The sequence below is a fragment of the Pongo pygmaeus genome, chromosome 5 (genome assembly GCF_028885625.2).
Source record: "Pongo pygmaeus isolate AG05252 chromosome 5, NHGRI_mPonPyg2-v2.0_pri, whole genome shotgun sequence".
NCBI classification, from domain to species: Eukaryota; Metazoa; Chordata; class Mammalia; order Primates; family Hominidae; genus Pongo; species Pongo pygmaeus.
The window spans coordinates 139206612-139231495 of record NC_072378.2 but is presented as its reverse complement, the minus strand read 5'-3'; the positions used below and the strand labels follow the sequence as shown (position 1 = coordinate 139231495).

Here is a 24884-nt window from a genome sequence, read left to right as displayed (position 1 = left end):
CACTTTTTTCGTAAAGCCAAAAAATCAACACATCTTAGCAACTTGGAACTGAAATAGTCCTCCGAAAGTCACACTGTGGACAAACTGCAGAGCACGAAGTTCCATGGTTATCCATCGCCAATCCCCAGGCCTACCTTGGAGTAAATTGATTTCTCTGCTATCTCCATCGCTAAATATTCCCATGCTCTGTGCCTTCTGCCCAGCCAGAGCTTTTTCTATGAGATACAGCAGACTCTCCAAGGTTACGTTGTGTTCATATACCACAGAAATGACACCAGCCTTCACGCTCTCCACCACCATCTGGAGAATGAAACCAAAGCTGCAGGAGCCGAGACCCACTATTTTAGAATATTTATTAATGAAAGAAATAGAATGGGTACAAAATATGCCGTGATTTCTAAAGAATTTTCTTCTCAGAGATTATGGAAGAAGATAAGCTTCCTCCTTCATTGGTTTCTATTAAAATTAGTTTATTTCTAATTATAAGAGGAGAAAATTGAGTACACATATAACTCCACTCAGAGATAAATACTATTAACAATTTAGGTTATTTTCTTCCAGCCTTTTTATCTTTGTGCACACCATGCACAAAGACATATAAATAACTTTTAAAAAGTAATAGTGGCCAAGCACAGTGGCTTACACTTGTAATCCCAGCACTCTGGGAGACCGAGGCTGATGGATAACTTGAGCTCAAGAGTTCGAGACCAGCCTGGGCAACATGGTGAAACCCCTGTCTCTAAAAAAAAATACAAAAATTGGGCGGGTGTGGTGGCGTGTACCTGTAGTCCCAGCAATTCTCCTGCCTTAGCCTCCCAAAGTGTTGGGATTATAGGTGTGAGCCACCATGCCCGGCCAGCATGATGCATTGTTAAACACTGTGGAAACTGTGGCCCACATGGAGATCAAGGATCTGATCTTGCTTTCATGTAGATCCACTGAGCTCACCGGTTATCAGTGATTAGAGCTGACTCCTAGATGCCCAGAAGAAGTGAGTTCATATCTTAAAAGGAGCCATTTTGTTACAAATAGAAACTTTTCTAAGTATATAGCCCTATGTGTGCATATTAATACATACAGGTACACATATATACATACATATACACTCACATATATAGATACAAACGTCGTCTTTGTCCTTCGTTTATTTTTATATTATTCATATTAAAATTAAAATATATAACTTCATTATAGAAAAACCAAACAGGATTTCTGACATTCTTCTGAGATGGTGGTTACATAATACTATTTGGGAATTTCAGAGAAGTTTTAAAGTAATTCTTAATCAGCATGCTCCTTTTTTGGATTAAATGCAACAAATTCAATTCAACAAAAATTTATTGGACATGCACACGGATATGGTTTGGCTTTGTGTTCCCACCCAAATCTCATCTTGAATTGTAATCCCCGTAATCCCTGTGTGTCGAGGGAGGCACCTGGTGGGAGATGACTGGATCATGGGGGCGGTTTCCCGCATGCTGTTCTCATGACACTGAGTGAGTTTTCATGAGATCTGATGGTTTCATAAGTGTCTGGCATTTCCTCTGCTCATTCTCTCTCCTGCTGTCATGTGAAGAAGGTCCTTGCTTCCCCTTAGCCTTCTGCCATGACTGTAAGTTTCCTGAGGCCTCCTCACCATGTGAATCAATTAAACCTCTTTCCTTTATAAATTACCCAATCTTGGGTATTTTTTACAGCAGTGTGAGAACGGACTAATACACACACACGCTCACAAATGTTCAGACACAGAGGTCTACATGTAGCATCAATGGGTGAAGCTAAGAGAGTGTTGGAATTTTAGGATTTTAGGTTCTATTGTTTGCAACTTTGACACTTGAGTAAGTTGTCACCTCTCAGTTAAAAGGCCTCAGTTAAAAGTTTGGGCCTTTAGGCTGGGTGCGGTGGCTCACACCTGTAATCCTAGCACTTTGGGAGGCCAAGGCAGGCAGATCACAAGGTCAGGAGATTGAGACCATCGTGGCTAACACGGTGAAACCCTGTCTCTACAAAAAAAAAAAAAAAAAAAAAAAAAAAAAAAAAAAAAAAATTAGCCGGGCGTGGTGGCGGGTGCCTGTAGTCCCAGCTACTTAGGAGGCTGAGGCAGGAGAATGGCGTGAACCCGGGAGGCAGAGCTGGCAGTGAGCTGAGATCGCGCCACTGCACTCCAGCCTGGGCGACAGAGTGAGACTCTGTCTCAAAAAAAAAAAAAAAGTTTGGGCCTTTAATGCTTTTTCAAAATAATTTTGATTTATGATTATCTTTATTGCTTCTGGGGTTTTTGTTTGTTTGTTTGTTTGTTTGTTTTTGAGACAGTGTCTTACTCTGTCACCCAGGTTGGAGTGCAGTGTCCTGATCACTACAACGTCCACCTCCTGGGTTCAAGCGATTCTCATGCCTCACTCTCCCGAGTAGCTGGGACTACAGGCACACACCACCACACCCAGCTATTTTTTTTGTACTTTTAGTAGAGATGGGGTTTCGCCATGTTGGCCAGGCTGGTCTTGAACTCCTGACCTCAGGTGATCCACCTACCTTGACCTCCCAAAGTGCTGGGATTATAGGCGTGAGTCACTGCACCCAGCCTTCTATTTTTTTATAGAAACAGAGTCTCACTCTGTTGCCCAGGCTGGAGTGCAGTGGTGTGATCACAGCTCACTGCAGCCTCCATCTCCTGGGCTCCAGTGATCCTCCCACCTCAGCCTTCTGAGTAGCTGGGACTACAGTTATCTGCCACCACACCTGGCCTGATTTTCCTTTTAGAAGTTGAATCATTTTTCATACCCATGGTGGCCAAAAGCTTGTCACACACTCTCTAATCTAGATAAAAAAAAAACATAGGACAGGACTGGCCTCATAACATACTCTACCTCATACGCAGGAATCCGGGATGATATTAACATGAAGTGTGGCCGGAGAGCATATGAAGAGCTGTCATCATTTTTATGAACTCCATGCCAATTTTTCTTTGATAATAAAGGGTAGGAATGGCTTCCAGAAATATTGCTTCTATGAAGAAAAAGGAAATATGAGAAGTTTTCATTTTCTCTTACCTTGAGTTTTGGTAAGTACACAGCATATGTCTCTGGGCATCAGCTCTACTCTACAAGGCACGTGGCCTCCATGCCTTAGCCTCACCCTGTGTTTTGTGGGGACAGTAGCAAATGGAGCTCCTGGGTGGGGTGAGGCTAAATCAGTTCTCTGAGCCTCTCCTCTGCCACATGTGGGATGCTGGAACAGTCTCTTGGAACTTACTTAGCTCTTATTGGGCACTTAAATGAATGCAATGACATATTTGGGAGTTCAAAAAGATATTTAAAAAGAAGTAGCTGAGAGATTCTGAATTTCCTTCTAGGCCTCAGTTGTTCCAGAATAATGTCTTCATTCTCTCCACAGCCACCCTCACCCCCAACAATACCAGGAGCAGGGGCTGCCCTGTGCTTCTTAAAATTCTTTTTATAAAAAAAAAATTTAAGTGACAGGGTCTTGCTCTCTCACTCAGGCTGGAGTGCAGTTGTGTCATCACAGTTCACTGCAGCCTCAACTTCCCAGACTCAAGCAATCCTCCCACCTCAGCCTCCCGAGTAGCTGGGACCACAGGTGTGTGCCATCACACCCAGATATTTTTTTTTTTTTTTTTTTTTTTGTGGAAAGATGGGGTCTTGCTATGTTGCCTAGGCTGGTCTCCTACTCCTGAATTCAAGTGATCCTCCCACCTCGGCCTCCCAAAGTGCTGGGATTATAAGCGTAAGCCATCATGCCTGACCTCTTAAAATTCTTTATGTGCCTTGAACAAGTAAAGTACATGCACACATTCACAAATGTTCAGAAACACAGAGATCCATATGTAGCATCAGTGGGTGAAGTTGAAAGAGTGCTGGAATTTTAGAGTTTTAGGTTCTAGTGTTTGACACTTTGACACGTGGGTAAGTCATGTCACCTTCCTAGGCCTCAGTTTCCTCATTTGAAACTTAGGTGAGTGAGATTACATGATCTCAAGAATCCAAAGTTGGCTGGGCATGGTGGCTCATGTCTGTAATCCCAGCACTTGGGGAGGCCAAGGCTTGGGGATCACCTGAGGTCAGGAGTTTGAGACCAGCCTGGCCAATATGGTGAAACCCCATCTCTACTACAAAATACAAAAATTAGCCGGGCATGGTAGTGCGCACCTATAGTCCCAGCTGCTCGGGAGGCTGAGGCAGAAGAATCGCTTGAACCCAGAAGGAGGTTGCAATAAGCTGAGATCGTGCCACTGCACTCCAGCCTGGGTGACAGAGTGAGACTCCGTCTCAAAAAACAAACAAAAAACTCCAAAGTTAAAAGTTAAAAAGAAATTCTAAGCAGATGCACAATGGTGATGGTTATGAATGTCAGATAGAATTGAATTTCTGGTAATTTCACTCTAGTATGATTTGGTAACTGAATGCAGCCGATGTTTCTCTATTTTGGGTAATAAAAGAATTATATTCGTACATACAAATATAAGTGGAAGTTATATTTGGATACTCTTACTTCGTGGAAAACACTTGTGGAAAAATGTTATTTTTGCTCAATAACTTAATACAGAAAATATACTACATCCACAATATAGCTTCAATGCAGAGTTGAGAATATGTAAAGCCGGGCTCAGTGGCACACGCCTGTAATCGCAGCTATTTGGGAGGATGGCGGGAGGATCGCTTGAGCCCACAAGTTTCACATCAGCCTGGGCAATGTGGCAAGACTTCATCTCAAAAAAAAAAAAAAAGAATATTTAAAATGTAGGTTTTGTATGTTATATGTTTACCTCTTCAGAAGGCATGTTTGACTACTGTTCTAGAAAATTAATTATCTTTACTGATATTTCTACGATATGAGCCACAGAATTACACGAGATTTCTGTGTGACAGCTAAATTTATTCTAGAGTGAATTATTGGTATTGGGATGGTGTTGAGCCTTCAGTAGAGATGGAATTTTGCTTACCGCTTGGGCAAGGTTTCTAACGATGTCAAAACAAGCTGTTTCTCCAACGCTTCATGTAATCCCACTTGTTCCCTTACAGTCTGGGAGAGGCGTGGTTGGCATCTGGGCTTTAGCACGCTAGAGCAGCAAGTTCCACTCACCCAAGGGGGTCGAACTTTGAATAACTCCTCTGAAAAACAAAGAGCAGCAGGCGGGGCTGATTACTTCATACTTCTCCCAGCCAAGTCCACACAGATAAAGGCATCAAAAATAAAGCTGTACTAGGGCAAGGTTCCAAATGACAATAATTACAGCCATTTTCATGCACTCGGTTTGGATTTCTCATCCTCTCGGCACTGCGGCTGTGAGCTACCAGTCATTTCAGGTCAAGAAACAAAGCTCAGAGAACAAGCAACCCTTTTCTTGTGGAGACCAGTTAATCAATTGATAGGTGTCACATTCATTTGTGCCCTTCTTGCCTTCAAGCAATTTCTTATTTGTCACGATCACTAACCAGAGTTAGTGGGAAGAAAGCATAGGAGAACTCAAATCAGTTTTGCTGTTTTCTTTTACACACTGCATAAAGCATGAGGCCTAGCTGAGGCTGGGTGCAGTGGCTCTGCCTGTAATCCCAGCACCTTGAGAGGCCAGGGTGGGTGGGACACTTGAGCCCAGGAATTTGGGACCAGCATGGCCAACAGGGAGAAACCCCGTCTCTACAAAAATACAAAAAATTAGCAGGGCATAGTGGTGTGCACCTGTGGTCCCAGCTACTCAGGAGGCTGAGGTGGAAGGATCACTCGAGCCTCAGAAGTCGAGGCTGCAGTGAGCCAGAGATCGTACCACTGCACAACCTGGGTAACAGAGTGAGACCCTGTCTCAAAAACAAAATAAAATAAATAAATAAATAGGGGGCTTAACTGAAAGAGGCTTTAAAAAGAGCGGAAAGAGCTGTCCTCTTTCTCCTTTTTTAAATGCCATTTTCCCTGCTTCCATTTTCACTTGCGTTTCTCCTCCTTTTTTCACCACTTCCAATTCCTCTGTTTTGAACCTATTTATTTGCTTTTTGCCCATGTTCAAACATCTTTCTCCTCTTTGTTTTTTGGTCTTATAAGCCTGAGAGGAGCCAGAATAGCAATGGAGGCACTGATATCTAACCTTATATATTTTGTCTGAAATCTTTGTTTTTCTCATCAATTACTTGAAATATACAATAAAGAAAAAAGAGCTCATCTGGAAAATACTTTAAAGACTGCCACTCAGAGTATTCCGAAAGACAGGGCTGTCCTCCTCTGTGGGAATTTGTATGTGAATCCATTTGTTTCTGTAATATTTACCTAAGATATAAAGGTTTAAAATGCTACCTACTCTTACGTAGTACAATTTTCTCCCAAATTCTTTTCCTTAGGCACTTTTCTCTTTGTCTCTCCAGTAGTTCCTCATCTTCTGTTTTGGGTTCATTCAGCGTCCCATAAGTAGCAGCAGCCTCCCTAGGTGTCAGCCAGTCTAAGTGGGACACACAAGCAACGTAATGGCGCTTCCAAGCGCCATACTCATTATCTGTTGGAGTATAGGGCAGAAACCATCCGAACTTAATGCATTTGGGCATCCATAAGCAATCCTTCAGAAACAAGAGGAAGATGAGTCACAAATTGTTTTCAGACAGTTTTCTAGCAATAATATTTTCAGGTACACAGATACTTTTTCATTACACTGAGATTTCTGGTACAAAAATCTCTGAAAATTTGTATGCAAATCCATTTGTTTCTACAATGTTTATATAAAACATAAGGTTTTATTATATTTTATTTTATTTTACTTATTTATTTTGAGACAGAGTCTCACTCTGTCGCCCAGGCTGGAGTGCAGTGGCACAATCTCGGCTCATTGCAAGCTCCGCCTCCCGGGTTCACGCCATTCTCCTGCCTCAGCCTCCAGAGTAGCTGGGACTACAGGCACCCGCCACCATGCCTGGCTAATTTTTTGGTATTTTTAGTAGAGACGAGGTTTCACCGTGTTAGCCAGGATGGTCTCCATCTCCTGACCTCGTGATCCGCCCGCCTCGGCCTCCCAAAGTGCTGGGATTACAGGTGTGAGCCACCACACCCGGCCTTTTATTTTTATTTCTATGTTTTTTTTGAGACAGAGTCCTGCTCTGTCGCCCAGGCTGGAGTGTAGTGGCACAATCTCAGCTCACTACAACCTTTGCCTCCTGGGTTCAAGCAATTCCCTTGCCTCAGCCTCCTGAGTAGCTGGGATTACAGGCACATGCCACCATGCCCAGCTAGTTTTTTTGTATTTTTACTAGAGACGGGGTTTTGCCCTGTTGGCCAGGCTGGTCTGGAACTCCTGACTTCAGGTGATCCGTCCGCTTCAGCCTCCCAAAGTGCTGGGATTACAGGTGTGAGCCACTGCACTTGGCCAGATATAAGGTTTTTAAATGCTACTACTGACTATCTGAACTTGACTTGGAAATAAGAAGCATGTCTTGTTCCACAAGAAAAATATTTGATGAATATATACATTATATGTGAATGTACGTATTAGACATCTTTGTGACACTTATCCAATGTTCCAATAGCATTTGGTTACGTTAACCCTAGATTCTGAGAATTCGGCTTCTAGCAATAGTGGAATAGTTTCTTTCAGATTAACCCTCTCATTGAGAATAATTTTGACTGAAGCATACGATATTGCCAATATGCAGCCATTTTGACATGTGAAAAGAGAAGATTTCATGTGGTTTGAACTAATGAAATATCTAGACCAAATATTATACAAACAATTATTTGAAGGCTATATTATAGAGCTATGGATGCAATAAGGACTTCTTCAACCAAGACCCCAGAAAGAAGGGAAACCCAGAGAGGTAAGCCTGATATTTGGCATCACTTTTTACTTCAAGGCATTTGTCAGTTCCAAAGCAAAGCTTGTTAAGCTGAGAAGCAGAACAGAAAGTTATGACTAAAAGACTTAGATGCTAAAAAATAATCTTAGGCATTCTCACAGGGAAGAGAGGACACAAATGGAAATTTAGTGCCCACTAAGAGGGGAGAGCCTTGGTAATCACACCAGCTTTCAGTTAAGATTCTTTTCAGGAAGGATAATACTGAATTAGACAAACTCTCACAAAGACTGAAGCCAGCTTTGAAAGATCTCATTCCTTGACTGGATTTGTACGATTTGTTCCTAGCGCTAGACGTGCCAGAAGCAAAAGTAAATTCTCTCTGGAGGAAGAAAACATCACCCAGAGACTCAAAGGATCACATTAATTTTGTATATTCAGTATCTGGTACTCAATGAAAATTAACTAGAACACACAATAGACAAGAATTCTTTTTTCTTTTTGGTTTTTAATAACTATAGAGAGATCCTCAGGTGATCCAAATATTGTAATCATCAGACATGAACTTTGTGGAAATAAATACTCTATAATTAATATATCTAAAATATATGACTAGGTAGAAAATTTTGGAAAGAGAATTAAATCAATATTCTAGAACTGAAAATATATAACTGAAATTTAGAACTCAATGGATGGGTTTAAGATCAGATTAGAATCTAGCTAAAGAAACAATTAGTAAACTGAAAGATAGGTCCGAAGAAAATCCAGACTGAAATACTGAAGGTCACAGAAATGGAAAATGTGTATAAAAGAATATGGAAGTTATGAGACATGGTGAATCTTTCCAACCTATAAGTATTGGAATACTAGGAGAAAAAGGGAGAAAAAGGGAGAGAATGGGGCAGAATCAATATGAAGAAATAACATCTGAGAACATTTCAAAACTGATGAAAGATATTAAGTCTCAGACTCAAAAATCACTACAAAACAAGATACATACACATACCTAGGTATATCACAATAACATTACTGAAAATGAAAGAAAAAAAGTCCAAAAAGCAGCTAGAGATGATAGAAATGTTACCTTTAAAGGATCAACAATAAAACTTCTCAAGAAAAAAAATGAAATATTTTCAAAGTTCTATAAAAAAAATTAGCTGCCAGCCTAGAATTTTAATTTCTTATTGAAATAATCCTCTAAGTATGAAGATGCAATAGATGTTTTCAGACACACAAAAACTAAGAAAATTTAGCAGCACACCTGTACTAGAGGTAATATTAAATAGAACGCAAAAGGAAAATTATTCCAAATGGAAACTCAGAGATGCAGGAACAGAAAAAAATGAACTACAGAAAAAAATTTGGTCACATATAAATCAATATTGACTACATAAAACAATAGTAATAGATTTGTGAGATATGTGTTTATGTGTTATATATGTTTACTTTATACACTTGAACAATGGGTTTGAACTGCATGTGTGCATTTATACGCACTTTCTTCCACCTCTGCCACCCACAAGACAGCAAGACCAACCCCTCCTCTTCCTCAGCTTCCTCAGCCTACTCAAACATGAAGATGATGAGGGTGAAGATCTTTACAATGATCCATTTCCACTTAATAGTAAATATATTTTCTCATGAATTTTTAAATAACAATCTCTTTTCTCTTGCTTGCCATGTTGAAGAATACAGTATATAGTACATATACAAAATGTGTATTAATCGACTGTTAGCGTTATCAGTAAGTCTTCTGGTCAACAGTAGGCTATTATTAGTATATATAAAATAAAACTCTTTAACAAAAAAAGCATGGAAACTGAGAGGAGGGTAAATGAATTTAAAGTGTTTTAAGCTCCCTGTATTGTCTTAGAAATGGTAAGATAATATTAATTCAAGGCTATATGTTGTAGTCTATGGTAACCGTGAAAGAACCGTTAAAGAATCCATAATTAGCAATTGAAAAAAAGTTTAATTCACACAAAGGAAGACAGGAAGAGGGAAAAAAAAACATAAAACAAATGGGACAAACAAAAAATAAGTAGTAAAATGATGGATTAAACACAAATATATCAGTGTTTACAGAAATATAAACAGACTAGGCCAGGCACGGTGGCTCACGCCTGTAATCCCAGTACTATGGGAGGCTGAGGTGGGTGGATCTCTTGAGCCCAGGAGTTTGAGACCAGCCTGGCCAACATGGCAAAACCCCATCTCTACTAAAAATACAAAAATTAGCTGGGCGTGGTAGTGCATGTCTATAGTCCCAGGTACTTGGGAGGTTGAGGTGAGAGGATCGCTTGAGCCTGGGAGACAGAGGTTGCAGTGAGCCAGATTGCACCACTGTATTCCAGCCTGGGTGACAGAATGAGATCCTGTCTCAGGGAAAAAAAAAAAAAAAAGTATGTGTATAATTACATTTTATTAAATATTTTACAAGAAAATGGAGAGACAACGAGGCCAGAGGCAGAATTAATGGCAAAAGATGTTGATTTTAAACAGCTGCTGCTGTTAACTGCTTTCAACTGCTGTTAACAGATCTCAATGTATGTTCTTTAACAGATGTTAAGACAATAAGGGATTAGTTGAGGCTGTCGTTGTGTAGCAGTTTCTAGAGCTATCAGAGATAAAATAATATACAAAATCTAAAGCATAAATCATTTTTCATGAAGAAAAGTGAACTTCTTGGCCGGGCGCGGTGGCTCATGCCTGTAATCCCAGCACTTTGGGAGGCCGAGGTGGGCGGATCACAAGGTCAGGAGTTCGAGACCAGCCTGACCAACATGGTGAAACCTTGTCTCTACTAAAAATACAAAAATTAGCTGGGCGTGGTGGCACATGCCTGTAATCCCAGCTACTCAGGAGGCTGAGGCGGGAGAGTCACTTGAACCCAGGAGGCGGAGGTTGTAGTGAGCTGAGATCGTGCCACTGCACTCCAGCCTGGGCGACAGAGCGAGACTCCATCTCAAAAAAAAAGGGAACTTCTTTAACCAATATAAAATGTTTTCTAAATAATTATACTGAGTATTTAAAGATTTTTTAACAGGAATTATTGGACTAGTCTATAGTCCTTATTTATTTATAGAAATACATTATTGTATTTTACTTATCCCCATTTTTTCTCTCAAGGGTAAGTTAATGATGGATCAGGTACCCTCAGCTATTGTCTTCAGGGAAGGGAGCTACCCCAGTAGCCTCATTACAGATTACAGCTGTTCTTGTGCCCTGTTACTAGGAAGTGACAAATAGTAAACCTGTTCAGTTAAAAACTTCCAGGGCCAGCTGACTTGGGCAGCGGCACACAAATCTTTCGGACTCAAAAAGGAAAAGATATATAGAGAAATGAAGCGTGGTAACACTGTAGAGAAGTCCACTCTGGCCACTTGCATCCTTTCTGAAAACCAGTCTTGGACAAACCTAAAAAGAAAGAGAAATTTAGTTTAGAACACTAATGTCTAAAATTGACTAAAAAGTCAGCATAAATATTGGTCATTGATCTTCCTCCAATGTTCTACCTATAAAAAATAAATCCTAACAAAACATAAATCTAGATTTAAAAAATTTTCAGGCCAGGTGCAGTGGCTCATGCCTGTAATCCTGGCACTGTGGGAGGCCAAGGTGGGCGGATCACTTGCGGTTAGGGGTTCAAGACCAGCCTAGCCAACACAGCAAAACTCTGTCTCTATTAAAAATACAAAAAATTAGCTTGAGTATGGTGGTGCGTGCCTGTAATCCCAGCTACTTGGAAGGCTGAGGCAGGAGAATCACTTGAATCCAGGAGGCTGAGGTTGCAGTGAGCCGAGATTATGCTACTGCACTCCAGCCTGGGCAACGGAGTGAGAGTCTGTCTCAAAAAAAAAAAGTATCCGTTTTGAATTATCCATTCTAAAAAGGAAGACAAATAACAAGAATATCTAAAATTCACAGAAATAGTCTTGGAGTAAACCTAGTTTGGTGTGATTTTCAAGAGAAAAAGACTGTAAAACCTTTTCACTATCAATTTAAAACTGAACTCAAGATTTTTAATGGAGTTGAAATTCAAAGCAAAGATATATTCATTGAGATTTTCTTGTGTGTGGACTTTTTTAAAAATTTTTTTATTTTTATTTTTTTTTGAGACCAGTGCTTCTAGAAGAAATTTATTTTTCCTTTTAAGTGGCTGCCTGTATTATAAGACCAAATTCTCTTCCCCACTGGACCTAACACACTATGTTATGTGATTTATTTAATCCTTCTTTTGACACAAAGCTGGCCACATTCTGAAATGCCAATCATTTCTCCTGAATGGGTAGCAGGTATAGAAGAGACTAGTGTGATGTTACGGGTCGGTAACAGGGTTTGCTCAGACTGGCGTGGCCACACGAAGAGTGCGGAGAGACTCAGTAGGGCAATAGCCGTGTGCAGAAGGAGAAAAGGAGACGATGGCTTCTGAAGGGCTGGAAGATTGGTTGTTTACAGGAGGTTGGGAAAAATATGAAGATTATGGGAGCTAGGTTTCTCACTTTTGGAAAAAGGATCTACAAATATGTAAAGGAGGAAAGCTAGACTAATCTATATGGAGTTGGAGAGAAATTGGAGATATCACTGTAAAATCTCATGTTTTAAAATATGTATATAAATGAATGATACACAGAGACAGATGGCTGTATATGTACACGTGTGTACATATATTTCATCTTAGAGCACCTAAAAGCAATGACATCCCAGAAGCAATGAACACACCATAAACTCAGATCTTGGTTTCTCAATTCCATTTCCTAATAAAATAAACCAGAGCTTACTGGAGAAATTGTATACTGATACCAGGGCAGGGACAAGGAAAGTATAAGATGGGTCTGGAACATCTTGACACCAGAAAATAAGGAAGTACTTAAAGAATCATGGACATACCAGAAGAATACAGAAGCCAATTTATTAATAAAGTCACTCCCACTGGCAAAATATGGAATAATTTGAGTATCAAAGTAAATAATGTAATATAGCCTATTGAATAAAATAGGCGTTCCTGAGTCCATACTAATATAAATATACCCATGAATGAATAAATAGGGGAGAAGGAAAACTACCTCACAACAGAACACCAGTTAATACAAGCAGAAGGAATTAAGAAATTAGGAAATCACCACTTGGAGGCTATCATAGTAATAATTGCTTCAAATAAGAATCATCAATGAGTGGCTCACGCCTGTAATCCCAGCACTTTGGGAGGCCGAGGTGGGTGGATCACCTGAGGTCAGGAGTTTGAAACCAGCCTGGCCAATGTGGTGAAACCCTGTCTCTACTAAAAATACAAAAGTTAGCCGGGCTTGGTGGTGTATGCTTGTAATCCCAGCTACTCAGGAGGCTGAAGCAGGAGAATCGCTTGAACACGGGAGGTGGGGGTTGCAGTGAGCCGAGATGGCGCCACTGCACTCCAGCCTGGGTGATGAGCAAAACTCCATTTCAAAAAAAAAAAAAGATTAATGAATGCTAAAACTAGTGGGTGAAAGCTTGATAAGAAACAGGATATTTACATAGATTAAAATAGTTTTTGATTACTTTAAAATTAATCAAATACTTTTAAATTGCTTATTAAATATAAATTAAGTAAAAAATACTTAATTAGCTATCTTAACCAAGGGATATAATCACCAGCTATGGGAAAAATTGGTATGCTATGCCCCCCGACGTGATCCACTGAGAACACAGCATCATTTCCGCGCTATTCCTGCCAAGAAGGCATAACCTAAGCGTAATCTTGAGGAACCATCGCCCAACCAGAAATCGAGGGTCATTCGACAAAGCAGCAGGCCTGTGCTCTTCAAAAGTATCAAGTCATAAGAGACAAGGAAAACCTGAGCATTTGTTCCACATTGAAGGCAGATCTAGAGACATGGAAACTAAATACAGTAGATAATCCTGGGCTGGATTCTGGACCAAATGGAAAAGGGTGATTATAAAGGACATTGCTGGAGCAATCAGGAATATGGGAATGGAGTCTGCAGGGTGGATGTAGTATTGTATCAGTGCTGATTTCCTGGTAATGCTGGATGTACTTTGATTTTTCAGCAGTGTGTCCTTGTGTTTTAGGAAACACACATTGACACACTTAAGGTAATGGGCATCATGTTCGTCATTTACTCTCAAGTGATTCTAAATAATAAGGCAAAAATGGTAAAATGTTATCTATTAAACTGTTAACTATTTTTTTTTTTTTTTTTGAAACAGGGCCTGGCTCTGTCACCCAGGCTGGAGGGCAGTGGCGTGATCTCAGCTCGCTGCAACCTTTGCCTCCCGGCCTCAAGCAATACTCCCACCTCAGCCTCCCAAATTGCTGGGGACTCCAGGCATGCACCACCACACGCGGCTAATTTTTTTTGTATTTTTAATGGAGATATGGTTTCACTATGTTGCCCAGGCTGGTCTTGAACTCTTAAGCTCAAGCGATCCGCCTGCCTTGGCCTCCCAAAGTGCTGGGATGACAGGCGTGAGCCACTGTGCCCAGCCATAACTATTAAAATGTGAACTAAATGAGGAAGTCCAGGTGAAAGGGATAAAGACATTATTTGTACTATTCTTGCAACTTTTCTGTAAGTTAAAAATTATTGCAAAATGAAAAGTTTTTTTTAAGTGGCTAAAATTTTTTTTTTTAAGTTTGCTTCAGTTCCAAGTTTTAACGATTGCTGATTTATTTTCTGTGTTCTTCCCTGGCTTTAAGTCACTGCTGTTTTTTGATCCCTGTCCATGTAGCCTTGTCACATCCTGAGACAAAACAGAGTGGTGTAAAATGAACCTGTTGGCATGCCGTTGTGAGGAAAGAGACAGAGAGAGAGAGAGTGTGTGTGTGTGTGTGTGCCTGTGTGTGTAAACGGGGGCAAAGAATGGAGCTGGGCCTGTACTGGTAGCATGTAGTATCCACAGACAGAAGTGTCACTTGAGGATCTTGTCAGTATCAACAATAAAGCACTGGTAATAACTGTCATTTCCTTAGAGATTAACATTCAAGCTGAACAAGACTGTGACAATGCCAAGAACAGTTAATCTCTAATGAATTACTGTCCTCATTGCCTGAGTTAGACTTCAGGATCATTTTGCTAGCCTTTGAGATAAGTTTTACTCTCATTTACTTAGAATTATAAAATAGATTAATAAAATAAGAGACAAAACAGATGTTTCCGGCCTCCTTTCCAAAGAAGGGTCTCAGTATCTTTAGATTTTCATGTCTACTACCTTCCCACCTCACAGCATCTGTTGTTCCATCCCAGCAGAGCAAAGGAGAATTGAATATGAATTACTTCCAAAAGTAAACCTTGGTTATACGTATTTTATATTTGTTCCTAGTCTATGCTGCTACAAGGACACGTTTGAGTAAAATGAATCTTAAGAAGAAAGAAAAATGCTTCCGTCACATTAAAAAAAAAAAATACATGATCAGCAGAACTAAGGTAGGGTAGTTTGTAGTAATGACATTGCAGGGCTGATCACATTTTAGTTAATGTTGCAAAGTAAGAAATCTGTGAAGAGAAATAACAACATGTAAGGAGACAGTGAAAAAATGTGTTTTACTCATTTATTGTGACGAGGATGGTGTCATTTAAATAATTCATGATAACGCTTTGCAGTGTGCCACTGAATGTACAACGTGTACTTTGCAAAAATAACAAAGCTTAGTAATGTGGGACTTGAATTTAATTATCTGCTCTTAAATTTCTGATAAGAAGTAGAAAGAAGCTGCCAAAATTGTGATGAAAATGACTAGGAGAACAGCTTGGAGAGAGGCCTGTGGAGGGGAGAGTGGATTTGGCAGAGGTCCCTGTTTTCTGGTTGCCTAGGTAGCACCTCTAAGCCTTGTCTGGTGGCTTCTTTACAAACACTTTTATGGCTTGGTCAGGGTCTGGGGTGCTGTTCATACCCCAGTGTCAGTCCCTGGTGCAAGTTTTTTTTTTTTTAATTAATTAATTTATTTATTTTTGAGATGGAGTCTTGCTCTGTCACCCAGGCTGGAGTACTGTGGTGTGATCTTTGCTCACTGCAACCTCCACCTTCTGGATTCAAGCGATTCTCCTGTCTCAGCCTCCTGAGCAGCTGGGATTACAGGTGCGTGCCACCAAGCCCGGCTACTTTTTGTATTTTTAGTAGAGACAGGGTTTCAACATGTTGGCCAGGCTGGTCTCGAACTCCTGACCTCAGGTGATCCTCTGGTGCATGTTTTAATGGGGCCAAAAGGAGATGACACAAGGACAAGGGGAACCATAGGCATCTGTGCAACTCCTGAGTTGCATGAAAAGGAAGACAAGTTGGCAAGTGACAAATAGCAACGGCAATACAAATGTGCTTTTGGATACGACAATTCGTCTTCTAGGGGTTTTTCCTAAAACAATGATTAAAGATATATCTAAGGATTTAGCTAAAGGATGTTCCTCTAAGTGTTGTTTTTAGTAGCAAAAGCTGGGGAAAAAAAGCTAAATGTCTGAGATAAGTTATGGCATATCTAAAAAATCTAATCTTCCTAGAAATCAGTAGACTGAGCTCAAAGGGGAATCTATGTGATATGGTTTGGCTTTATGTCCCCACCCAAATCTCATCTCAAATTTTAATCTCCATAATCCCCACATGTCAAGGGAGGGACCTGGTGGTGGGTGAGTGGATCATGGAGGTGGTTTCCCCCATGCTGTTCTTGTGATAGTGAGTTCTCACGAGATCCAGTGTTTTATTGGCGTTTGACAGTTCCTCCTTTTCTCTCTCTCTCTCACCTGCTGCCACGTAAGATGTGCCTGCTTCCCCTTCCACCATGATCGTAAGTTTCCTGAGGCCCCCCCCACCCATGCAGAACTCTGAGCCAATTAATGCTTTTATCTTTATAAATTACCCAGTCTCAGGCAGTTCTTTATAGCAATGTGAAATGGACTAATACACTATGAACTAATTTCAAACAGCTAAAAGCACTGGGATTATAAAGCATAATCTCTTCAAATGGAAAAGTAATGAAAAAAGAAATCAGCAAGTTATAAACTAAAAAAAAAAAAAAAATACACACACACACACACACACAAGGACACTAAGTGGGAGCTGAAATTGCAAAATTCACAGAAGAATTGGGCCCAGTCTTGATGAGTAGTGCTAGGCTTTCCTACTGACAGGAGTCCAGACCTTGCAGGGAAGAAGCAAGGAAGCACACCTTCTCCTGGGCTGCTAAAGGAAAGGGAGACCTGGGGGAAATCAGAACAGGCCTGTACCTTGCATGGGCTTAAGTCCATATTAAATCTCCTGGCACATTAGAGACCCTGAGCTACCACAGAAACATAAACGCTGGTAAGAAAATAAGAAACCCAAGGGGTTCCCGGAGAGGAAGATACACATGTGAACCACCCCATGTGCCTCCACAACCCAGGGCAGTTATCCTCCCTTCGGAAAATAACCTCAGACTAAAACACCATGAGGGAAGGCCAGCAAATGAAACAAACAAGGGATCTGTCACCTCCAGAACTGAAGGTAATGAAATAATCCAAGAGATTTTAACATGCTGAAAATATTCAAAGAGAAATCAAGGTAATGATAGGAGTGAATGTTTGAAATGTTCATTTGGAAAAAAAAACAACAGACATTTGAAGTAAAAAATATGTAGTTTTTGAAATTAAGAGTAAACTGAGTAAGTTGGATAATAAACTTGAAATCAAAGGAGGGAAAACTAGAGAATCTTAAGCAAAATCTGGACCACTGAATATTATAAAGTCATTTAAAATGATCAAAAAAATTGAAGACATTTCACTTAGTTTCATGCACTATTATCCATATGAGAGTTTCATGCAGCATACAAAGTTCCTGAAATGTCTGGTAAATTTTGTGTCTATGCACATATGTGTCTTTCCTGGGGGGAAGATTTATAGTTTTTGGTGCAATTTGAATACCTCTTCTGAAAAGAATACATGATCTAAAATTGTTTAAATTGGTATGTGCATGTTTACTGTGATTGTACAGTGTACTGATTCGCTTATTAAATCAACATTATTTTGAATCCCTTCTTATATTCTGGGGTTTTAATGAGACAAAAAAAGACAAATGACACAATTCCTGCCTTTATGGAGCCTACAGTATGGTTAAGGACAGCATCAATTTTTTTAAAAATCTAATAAATAAAGGTGAAATTACAACTGTAGTTAATCTTCTGAAGAAAAAGTACATGTGTGGAAAGGCTTCCCTGCAGGAGCTAAGTGGGTTAAGGGCAACTGGGAGAAGAAGGCAGTGGAGGTAGAAGAGCCTCCTAGGTAGATGGCAATGTCAAGGGCAAAGGCAGCATCCCTGAGGAGCTGGACAAAGGTGAGTTGGGCTGAAGCACCAGGAACTATAGAGAAAGAGGGAAGAGGGGAAGCTGAAGGGGTGGTTAGAGCCATATCCCTGCAGGGCCTTGGATGCCATGTTAAAGGTTACAATTTTTTAAACTAAAACTTTTAAACAGGGGCATGATGACATGGTCTCAGTGCCATTTGGGAAGCCAACACTGACTGCACAGGGAGGGGTGAGAGAGTCCAGAATGATGGGGAGACCAATAAGAAGGCCATAGCCATAGCCCAGGCCAGAAATAATGGTAGGTTGGCCTAAGGTAGTATTGATAGAGATGTAGAAAATTGAACACATGAGAGATGCTGGGGGTAAATTGATGTGGTGATTAGATGAGTCTTGGGTTTCTAACTTTTGAAACTGGATGGCTGGTGGTACCATTAAAATAGAGAATATAGTCACATTGTGCCTACGACGATTGTATATACTTGGACATGTTGGTTTTGGGGTGTTTTCAAGACATTCCAAATCAAATATCAAGTAAGCAGCTGGATATATAATTAGGAACTCAAAGGCAATGTCTGGGCCAAAGATAAAAATTGCCTGATCACTGTTAGAGAAATATTAAATAAAAGCCTGGGTATAGATCAAGTGCTCTACACAGAGAGCACAGAGAGAAAAGAGAAGCAGAGTTCCCACAGGCTGGAGGAATGCCCACATTTAACGACACGTAGAGGATTTGTCATTAAACAACATGGAAAGGACAGGACCGAGAGGTAGGAGGAAGCCAGGTGAATCTTCTATCATGGCATCCACAGGAAGATTGTCATTTTGAGGAGTGAGTACTTGTTCGTACTGAAAACTGCAGAGAGGACAAGCAAGATAACTGAAAAAAATCCAAGAGTCCTTTGGATTCAGCCATATGGACTTAAAAGGGCAAAAACCAGTTTAGGATGGGGTGAGTAGTGAGTTGAAACTGGGGATCTGGGGACAGTCCCTGCAGATGACTCTACAGCAGGGGTATGGCCTGTGACATCCCTTTTTGCAAAATGTTACTGGAACACAGCCACACCCATTTACTTACATATTGCCTATGGTGGCCTTCATACTGCATTGGTAAAGCTAAGTCGTTGGAGCAGGGATCACAGGGCCCACAAGGCCTAAGATTGTTGCTATCTGGCCTTTTAGAAAAAGCTTGTCCACCCCTGTTGTGGAGAGATTTGGAGGGAGGGAACAGAGCACAGAACACAGTGGTAGAAGCTAGATTTTTCTGAACATGCCTTGTTTTCTAGATATGACTTCTGTAACCATATGTCTTTTAATATTAAATTATCAAACAAAATTGGATTTGATAAAAGCAATCCCTAAAATTCAAAAGCAAAACAAAACAAACTTAATTGTGTATTGAATTAGTTGAATAGCCATACAGATTGGGATTATTCCATTTTAAAACACAGAAATTTAGGCTGGGTGCAGTGGCTCACGCCTGTCATCCCAGCACTTTGGGAGGCCAAGGTGGGCAGATCACTTCAGGTCAGGAGTTTGAGACCAGCCTGGCTAACATGGTGAAACCCCATCTCTACTAAAAATACAAAAAATTAGCCGGACATGGTGGTGAGCGCCTGTAATCCTAGCTACTCTGGAGGCTGAGGTGGGAGAGTCGCTGGAACCCGGGAGGTGGAGGTTGCAGTGAGCTGAGATCGTGCCACTGTACTCCAGCCTGAGAAACAGAGTGAGACTCTGTCTCAGAAAAAAAAAAAAAAAAAAAAAAAAAAAAAAAACCACAGAAATTTGACTCTATATCCCTAAATGTGGCATACCTTAAGGACAACAAGAACTGCAAAAATTATTTTTAACTGATTTCAGTAATGATATAGGCAGTGGTAGTGATGGTTTTGTTGTTTTGGGAATGTTGTGCATGTATTATTATGGAACAAAGAAAATGAGTAATAACGTCATTGGGAACCAAGATTTCCTATGTGAAATCCTATGTGAATTTCCTATGTGAAAGAGATAGGATGCAATACAGAAAGGTTCAATACAAATCCTGTTGACTTGAATTTGAATTGAGAGTATGGATCCGAACTCTTGATGCATTGTAACTTTTCTTTAAAGTTGTTTTCTAGTTCTGTGTACTAAAAATTCCTAGAAACTATGAACAACCTTATAAGATACTTATAAGAGTGCCCTATTAGGGCAATACCTAATACGAAATATTATTTCCCACCAAAAGGAAACAGGGCTCCTTGGAGAAATGGTGATCCTAAGTCTGAGGCAGGAAAAGGACAAGACGAGCGCAGAAGATTTTATCACACCAGAGAGAAATTATTAGAAACTAACAGGTGTGGTGGCTCACGCCCTGTAATCCCAGTACTTTGGTAGGCCAAGGTGGGAAGATAATTTGAGGCCAGGAGTTCGAGACCACCCTGGGCAACATAGCGAGACTCCCATCTCTACAAAAAAAAAAAAAAATTTTAAACTTAGCCAGCACCTTAGCCTGAGTGACAGAGTGAGACCCTGTCTCAAAATAAAAAAAGAAGAAGAGAAATTAACATGTCAAAAGAACTCAAGAGTTATCTTGAGGAGGCTCCCCTGGCCAGGAACAACACAATTTGAATACCAACAAGAAAATAACTGAAATGGATTGAAACATAAGATACTTAAGTTCATGAGTTTATACTACTCAGTGATCAGTTTTGGAGGATGATGTAAATCCAAGCTATTGATTAGAAAATTGGTAAATAAAATCAACATGTGTCTTTCCTGTATGAACTCTACCTCAGGGAAAAGCAAGTCATTAAGGAGGGAAAGTTTCTCTTTATAGAAGTATGCTAACTAGTAAACAGAAAAGGAATGACGAGGTAGTATGTCGACATTTTGCAACCCCTAATGAAACAGTGGACCCATGGGAAGATTGTCAATGGCAGCTAACAGCACACACAAAAACCACTGGAATTCGCCAGCTTCTGAAGGAAGAATAAAACACCACCTTTGAAGTATTCTTATGAAAAAATCAAACCTGACTTTCATCAGGCCCCAAACTACCAGTTTTCAGGAAAAGGGGAGGCAGAAGGTTACAATCAGCAAAATGCAGACTGTGGGAAACTCTACAAGACAAGGGAGAAAAGAAAAAGAGTGAGGGGAGAAAACCTATACATTAAAAGAAATCTAGAAGTCATATTAATCAATTGCAATGTATGAACCTTATTGGGTCCTGAGTTAAATAAATTATTTTTAAAGTAAGAAGTTATAAGATCATTGAGGAAAATTGATTACTGACTAAACATTTGATAATAAGAAATTATTAATTTTTTCAGGCTGTTAATGCAATTGTGATTATATTTTTAAAAATAGTCCTTTATAACACAGGAAGGGGAACATCACACACCGGGGCCTGTCATGAGGTTGGGGGAGGGATAGCATTAGGAGATATACCTAATGTAAATGACGAGTTAATGGGTGCAGCACACCAACATGGCACATGTATACATATGTAACAAACCTGCACGTTGTGCACATGTACCCTAGAACTTAAAGTATAAAAAAAAATAGTCCTTTATAAAAAAGTTATGTACTGGAATATTAAAGTAAGAAATGACATGATATCTAGAGTTTGCTTTAAAATAATCCAGGGGGCTGGGCGTGGTGGCTTATGCCTGTAATCCTAGCACTTTGGGAGGCCGAGGCAGGTGGATCACTGAGGTCAGGAGTTTGAAACCAGTCTGGCCAACATGCTGAAACCCCGTCTCTACTAAAAATATAAAAATTAGCTGGGTGTGTTGGCATGCACCTGTAATCCCAGCTACTTGGGAGGCTCAGAGGCAGGAGGACTGCTTGAACCTGGGAGGTGGAGGTTGCAGTGAGCCAAGATTGTGCGGCTGCACTCCAGCCTGGGGAACAGAGCGAGACTCCATCTCAAAAAACAACAAAACAAATAATAACCCAGGGTATACAGGGTGGTTACAACTTTGGGAAAATAGATGAAATAATATGAACCATGAGCTGATCATTGTTAAAAATGGGTGCTGAATATACCGGGGTCCCTTATATTGTTTGTATATGTGTTAGGCCCTTCTTGTATTGCTATAAAGAAATACCTGAGACTGGGTAGTTTTTTTTTTCTGTTTTGTTTTGTTTTGTTTGAGACAGAGTCTTACCCTGTTGCCCAGGCTGGAGTGCAATGGCACGATCTCAGCTCACTACAACCTCCGCCTCCCAGATTCAAGCGATTCTCCTGCCTCAGCCTCCAGAGTAGCCTGGGATTACAGGCATGTGCCACCACACCTGGCTAATTTTTTGTATCTTTAGTAGAGACAGGGTTTCACCATGTTGGCCAGGCTGGTCTTGAACTCCTGACCTTGTGATCCGCCCACCTCGGCCTCCCAAAGTGCTGAGATTACAGGTGTGAGCCACCACACCTGGCTGAGACTTGGTAGTTTATAAAGAGGAGAGGTTTAATTGGCTCACGGTTCTGCAGACTTTACAGGAAGCACAGTGCTGGCATCTGCTTGGTTTCGCAGGAGGCCTCAGGAAACTTCCAATCATGGTGGAAGGTGAAGGGGAAGCAGGCAAGTCACATGAAGAAAGCAGGGGCAAGACAGTGAGACAGTGGGGGATGGGAGGAGGTGCCACACACTTTTAAATGACCAGATCTCTCAGGAACTCACTATCATGAAGACAGCACCAAACCATGAGGGATCTGCCCCCATAACCCAAACACCTCCCACCAGATCTCACCTTCAGTACTGGGGATTACGATTCAACATGAGATTTGGGTGGGAACTAATATCCAAACTCAATCAGTATAGTTTGGTTTTCTTTTTTTTGAGATGGAGTGTCTGTTGCCTGGGCTGGAGTACAATGACACAATCTCGGCTCACTGCAATCTCTGCCTCCTGGGTTCAAGAGGTTCTCCTGCGTTCAAGAGGTTCTCCTGCCTCAGCCTCCCAAATTACAGACAACTGCCACAACACCCAGCTGAGTTTCGTATTTTCAGTAGAGTCAAGGTTTCACCATGTTGGCCAGGCTGGTCTCAAACTCTTGACCTCAAGTGATCCTCCCACCTCGGCCTCCCAAAGCGCTGGGATTTCAGGTATGAGCCATCGTGCCTGGCCTATATCATTATAGTTTTAATTAAACTTGAATTTTCCCAAAATAAAGAAAAAATAATTTCTAGTAAACAATCTATCTTGCTGTTGGCTTTCTCCAGTAATTCTTAGTGGCTGCTATGTATGTAGGGGAGAAATTTAAAAGTTCAGGTATTCAGACTAGGATTTTGGAAGATGAATGTGATAAAAATTCAGAGCAAGGGAGCTGAGAGAATTGGAATATGAATTACTAACATGGCAGGCCATGGCCTAAGTGGGGTGATCAGGCAAGTTAAGTACCAAGGAAAGGGCTGATTGATAGAGAGCAGAGGAGCCCGTGGACTGGAAGGTCAGTGAGTGGAACAGCGATCAAGATGGGGATAGCTGAACAGGTGAACTGGGCGAAGAGCGAATGCTTCCATCAGTGACTTTGGATTGATTGTAATGCGTTTATTGTGGGAGTCATTGAGTAAGACAGGGGGAGAAAAAATTCATTTTGGGTGATAAGACCAACTGGGTGTTCAGAGTGTGAAGTGGGTTTTCCTCATGAATGCCAGTGTCACACAGACTAATGACTGGGCTTGGGATATAAAGGAAATGAAGAACCATGTGCTAAAGTCTTCAGAGGACTAGAGAGCAAAACTAGTATGGGTAAAGCAATAAGGAGAGTGACTGAGGTTTCTTTAAAAAAAAAATTCTGGCTAATTGGTCTAATCGGATCCATATATAGTCACACGAATGCACAGGAGTGTAAAAAGGCTGTATATGGGTGGTGGATTATTGGTGATTGGTATTTCCCTCTCTTTGCTTATCTATATTTTCTTTTTATTTTTTTTAGACGGAGTCCTGCTCTGTTGCCCAGGCTGGAGTACGGTGGCACAACCTCAGCTCACTGTGGCCTCAGCCTCCCTGTGTTCAAGTGAATCTCCTGCCTCAGCCTCCCCAGTAGCTGGGATTACAGGCGCCCCCCCCACCACACCTGGCTAATATTTTTGTATTTTTAGTAGAAACACCATGTTGGCCAGGCTGGTCTCCAACTCCTGACCTCAAGTGATCCACCTGCCTCAGCCTCCCGAAGTGCTGGGATTACAGGCATGAGCCACCGTGCCTGGCATTATCTGTATTTTCTAATGCTTCTACAAAAGCCTAGTATTGGTATTGAGCAGGCAAAGAAGAATCAGGGCTCTCACGCATGCTGTCCCCTCCAGATAGAACAGTCATTCTCTAAGTCTTTGCTTGTCTGACTCCTACTCATCCTTCAGACTCCAGCGTAAATATCCCATCCTCAGGGCAGCTTTCTCTGACCGTCTGGCCTAGGTGAGGTCCCATTACTTTTCCTTTGTCACTTCTCACAGTCATAGCTACTTCTTTGTTATGTCAGGCTGGCCAGGCCGGCCTTGGATCATGGGAAATGACGCATAATGCATGCACACACACATACTGTTGTTACCTAATTGCAGTTTGACTTCCTGTGTGTTCATAATAACTTAGGGCCAATGAGGTGATGTGGTTCCAGGGGGTGGAGCCAGAAGTAGCTGGAACCAGTATAGTGGGTTAGAGTCCTGTGGCTGGTGAGAGCTATTTTGGCAACAACACAGGCAACCAGATCAGGTGATGATAGTGGAATTTTAGAGTGACATGTCTGGGTACAGCCAGAATCTCCCCATCTCCTCAACAACCATTCCTGCTGCCCAAACATGTCCCTATGGGAGGCTGACTGACACTGAGCACTCCTGCTTAATGCCATCTCATAACC

General features: G+C 41.0%; 1 protein-coding gene across 2 annotated transcripts in view; it reads right to left on the bottom strand.

Moving 5' to 3' along the window:
• ECT2L (epithelial cell transforming 2 like) overlaps positions 1-24884 on the bottom strand; it is a 105630-nt gene that overhangs the window by 54523 nt on the left and 26223 nt on the right. For both annotated transcript variants that reach the window (XM_063666654.1, XM_054492686.2), the window contains 5 exons: positions 11039-11201; positions 6308-6560; positions 4961-5129; positions 2868-3006; positions 135-300 (listed from right to left, as the gene is read on the bottom strand). In XM_063666654.1, coding sequence (XP_063522724.1) covers positions 135-300; positions 2868-3006; positions 4961-5129; positions 6308-6560; positions 11039-11201 — 890 coding nt within the window. The remainder of the gene's footprint in view (positions 1-134; positions 301-2867; positions 3007-4960; positions 5130-6307; positions 6561-11038; positions 11202-24884) is intronic.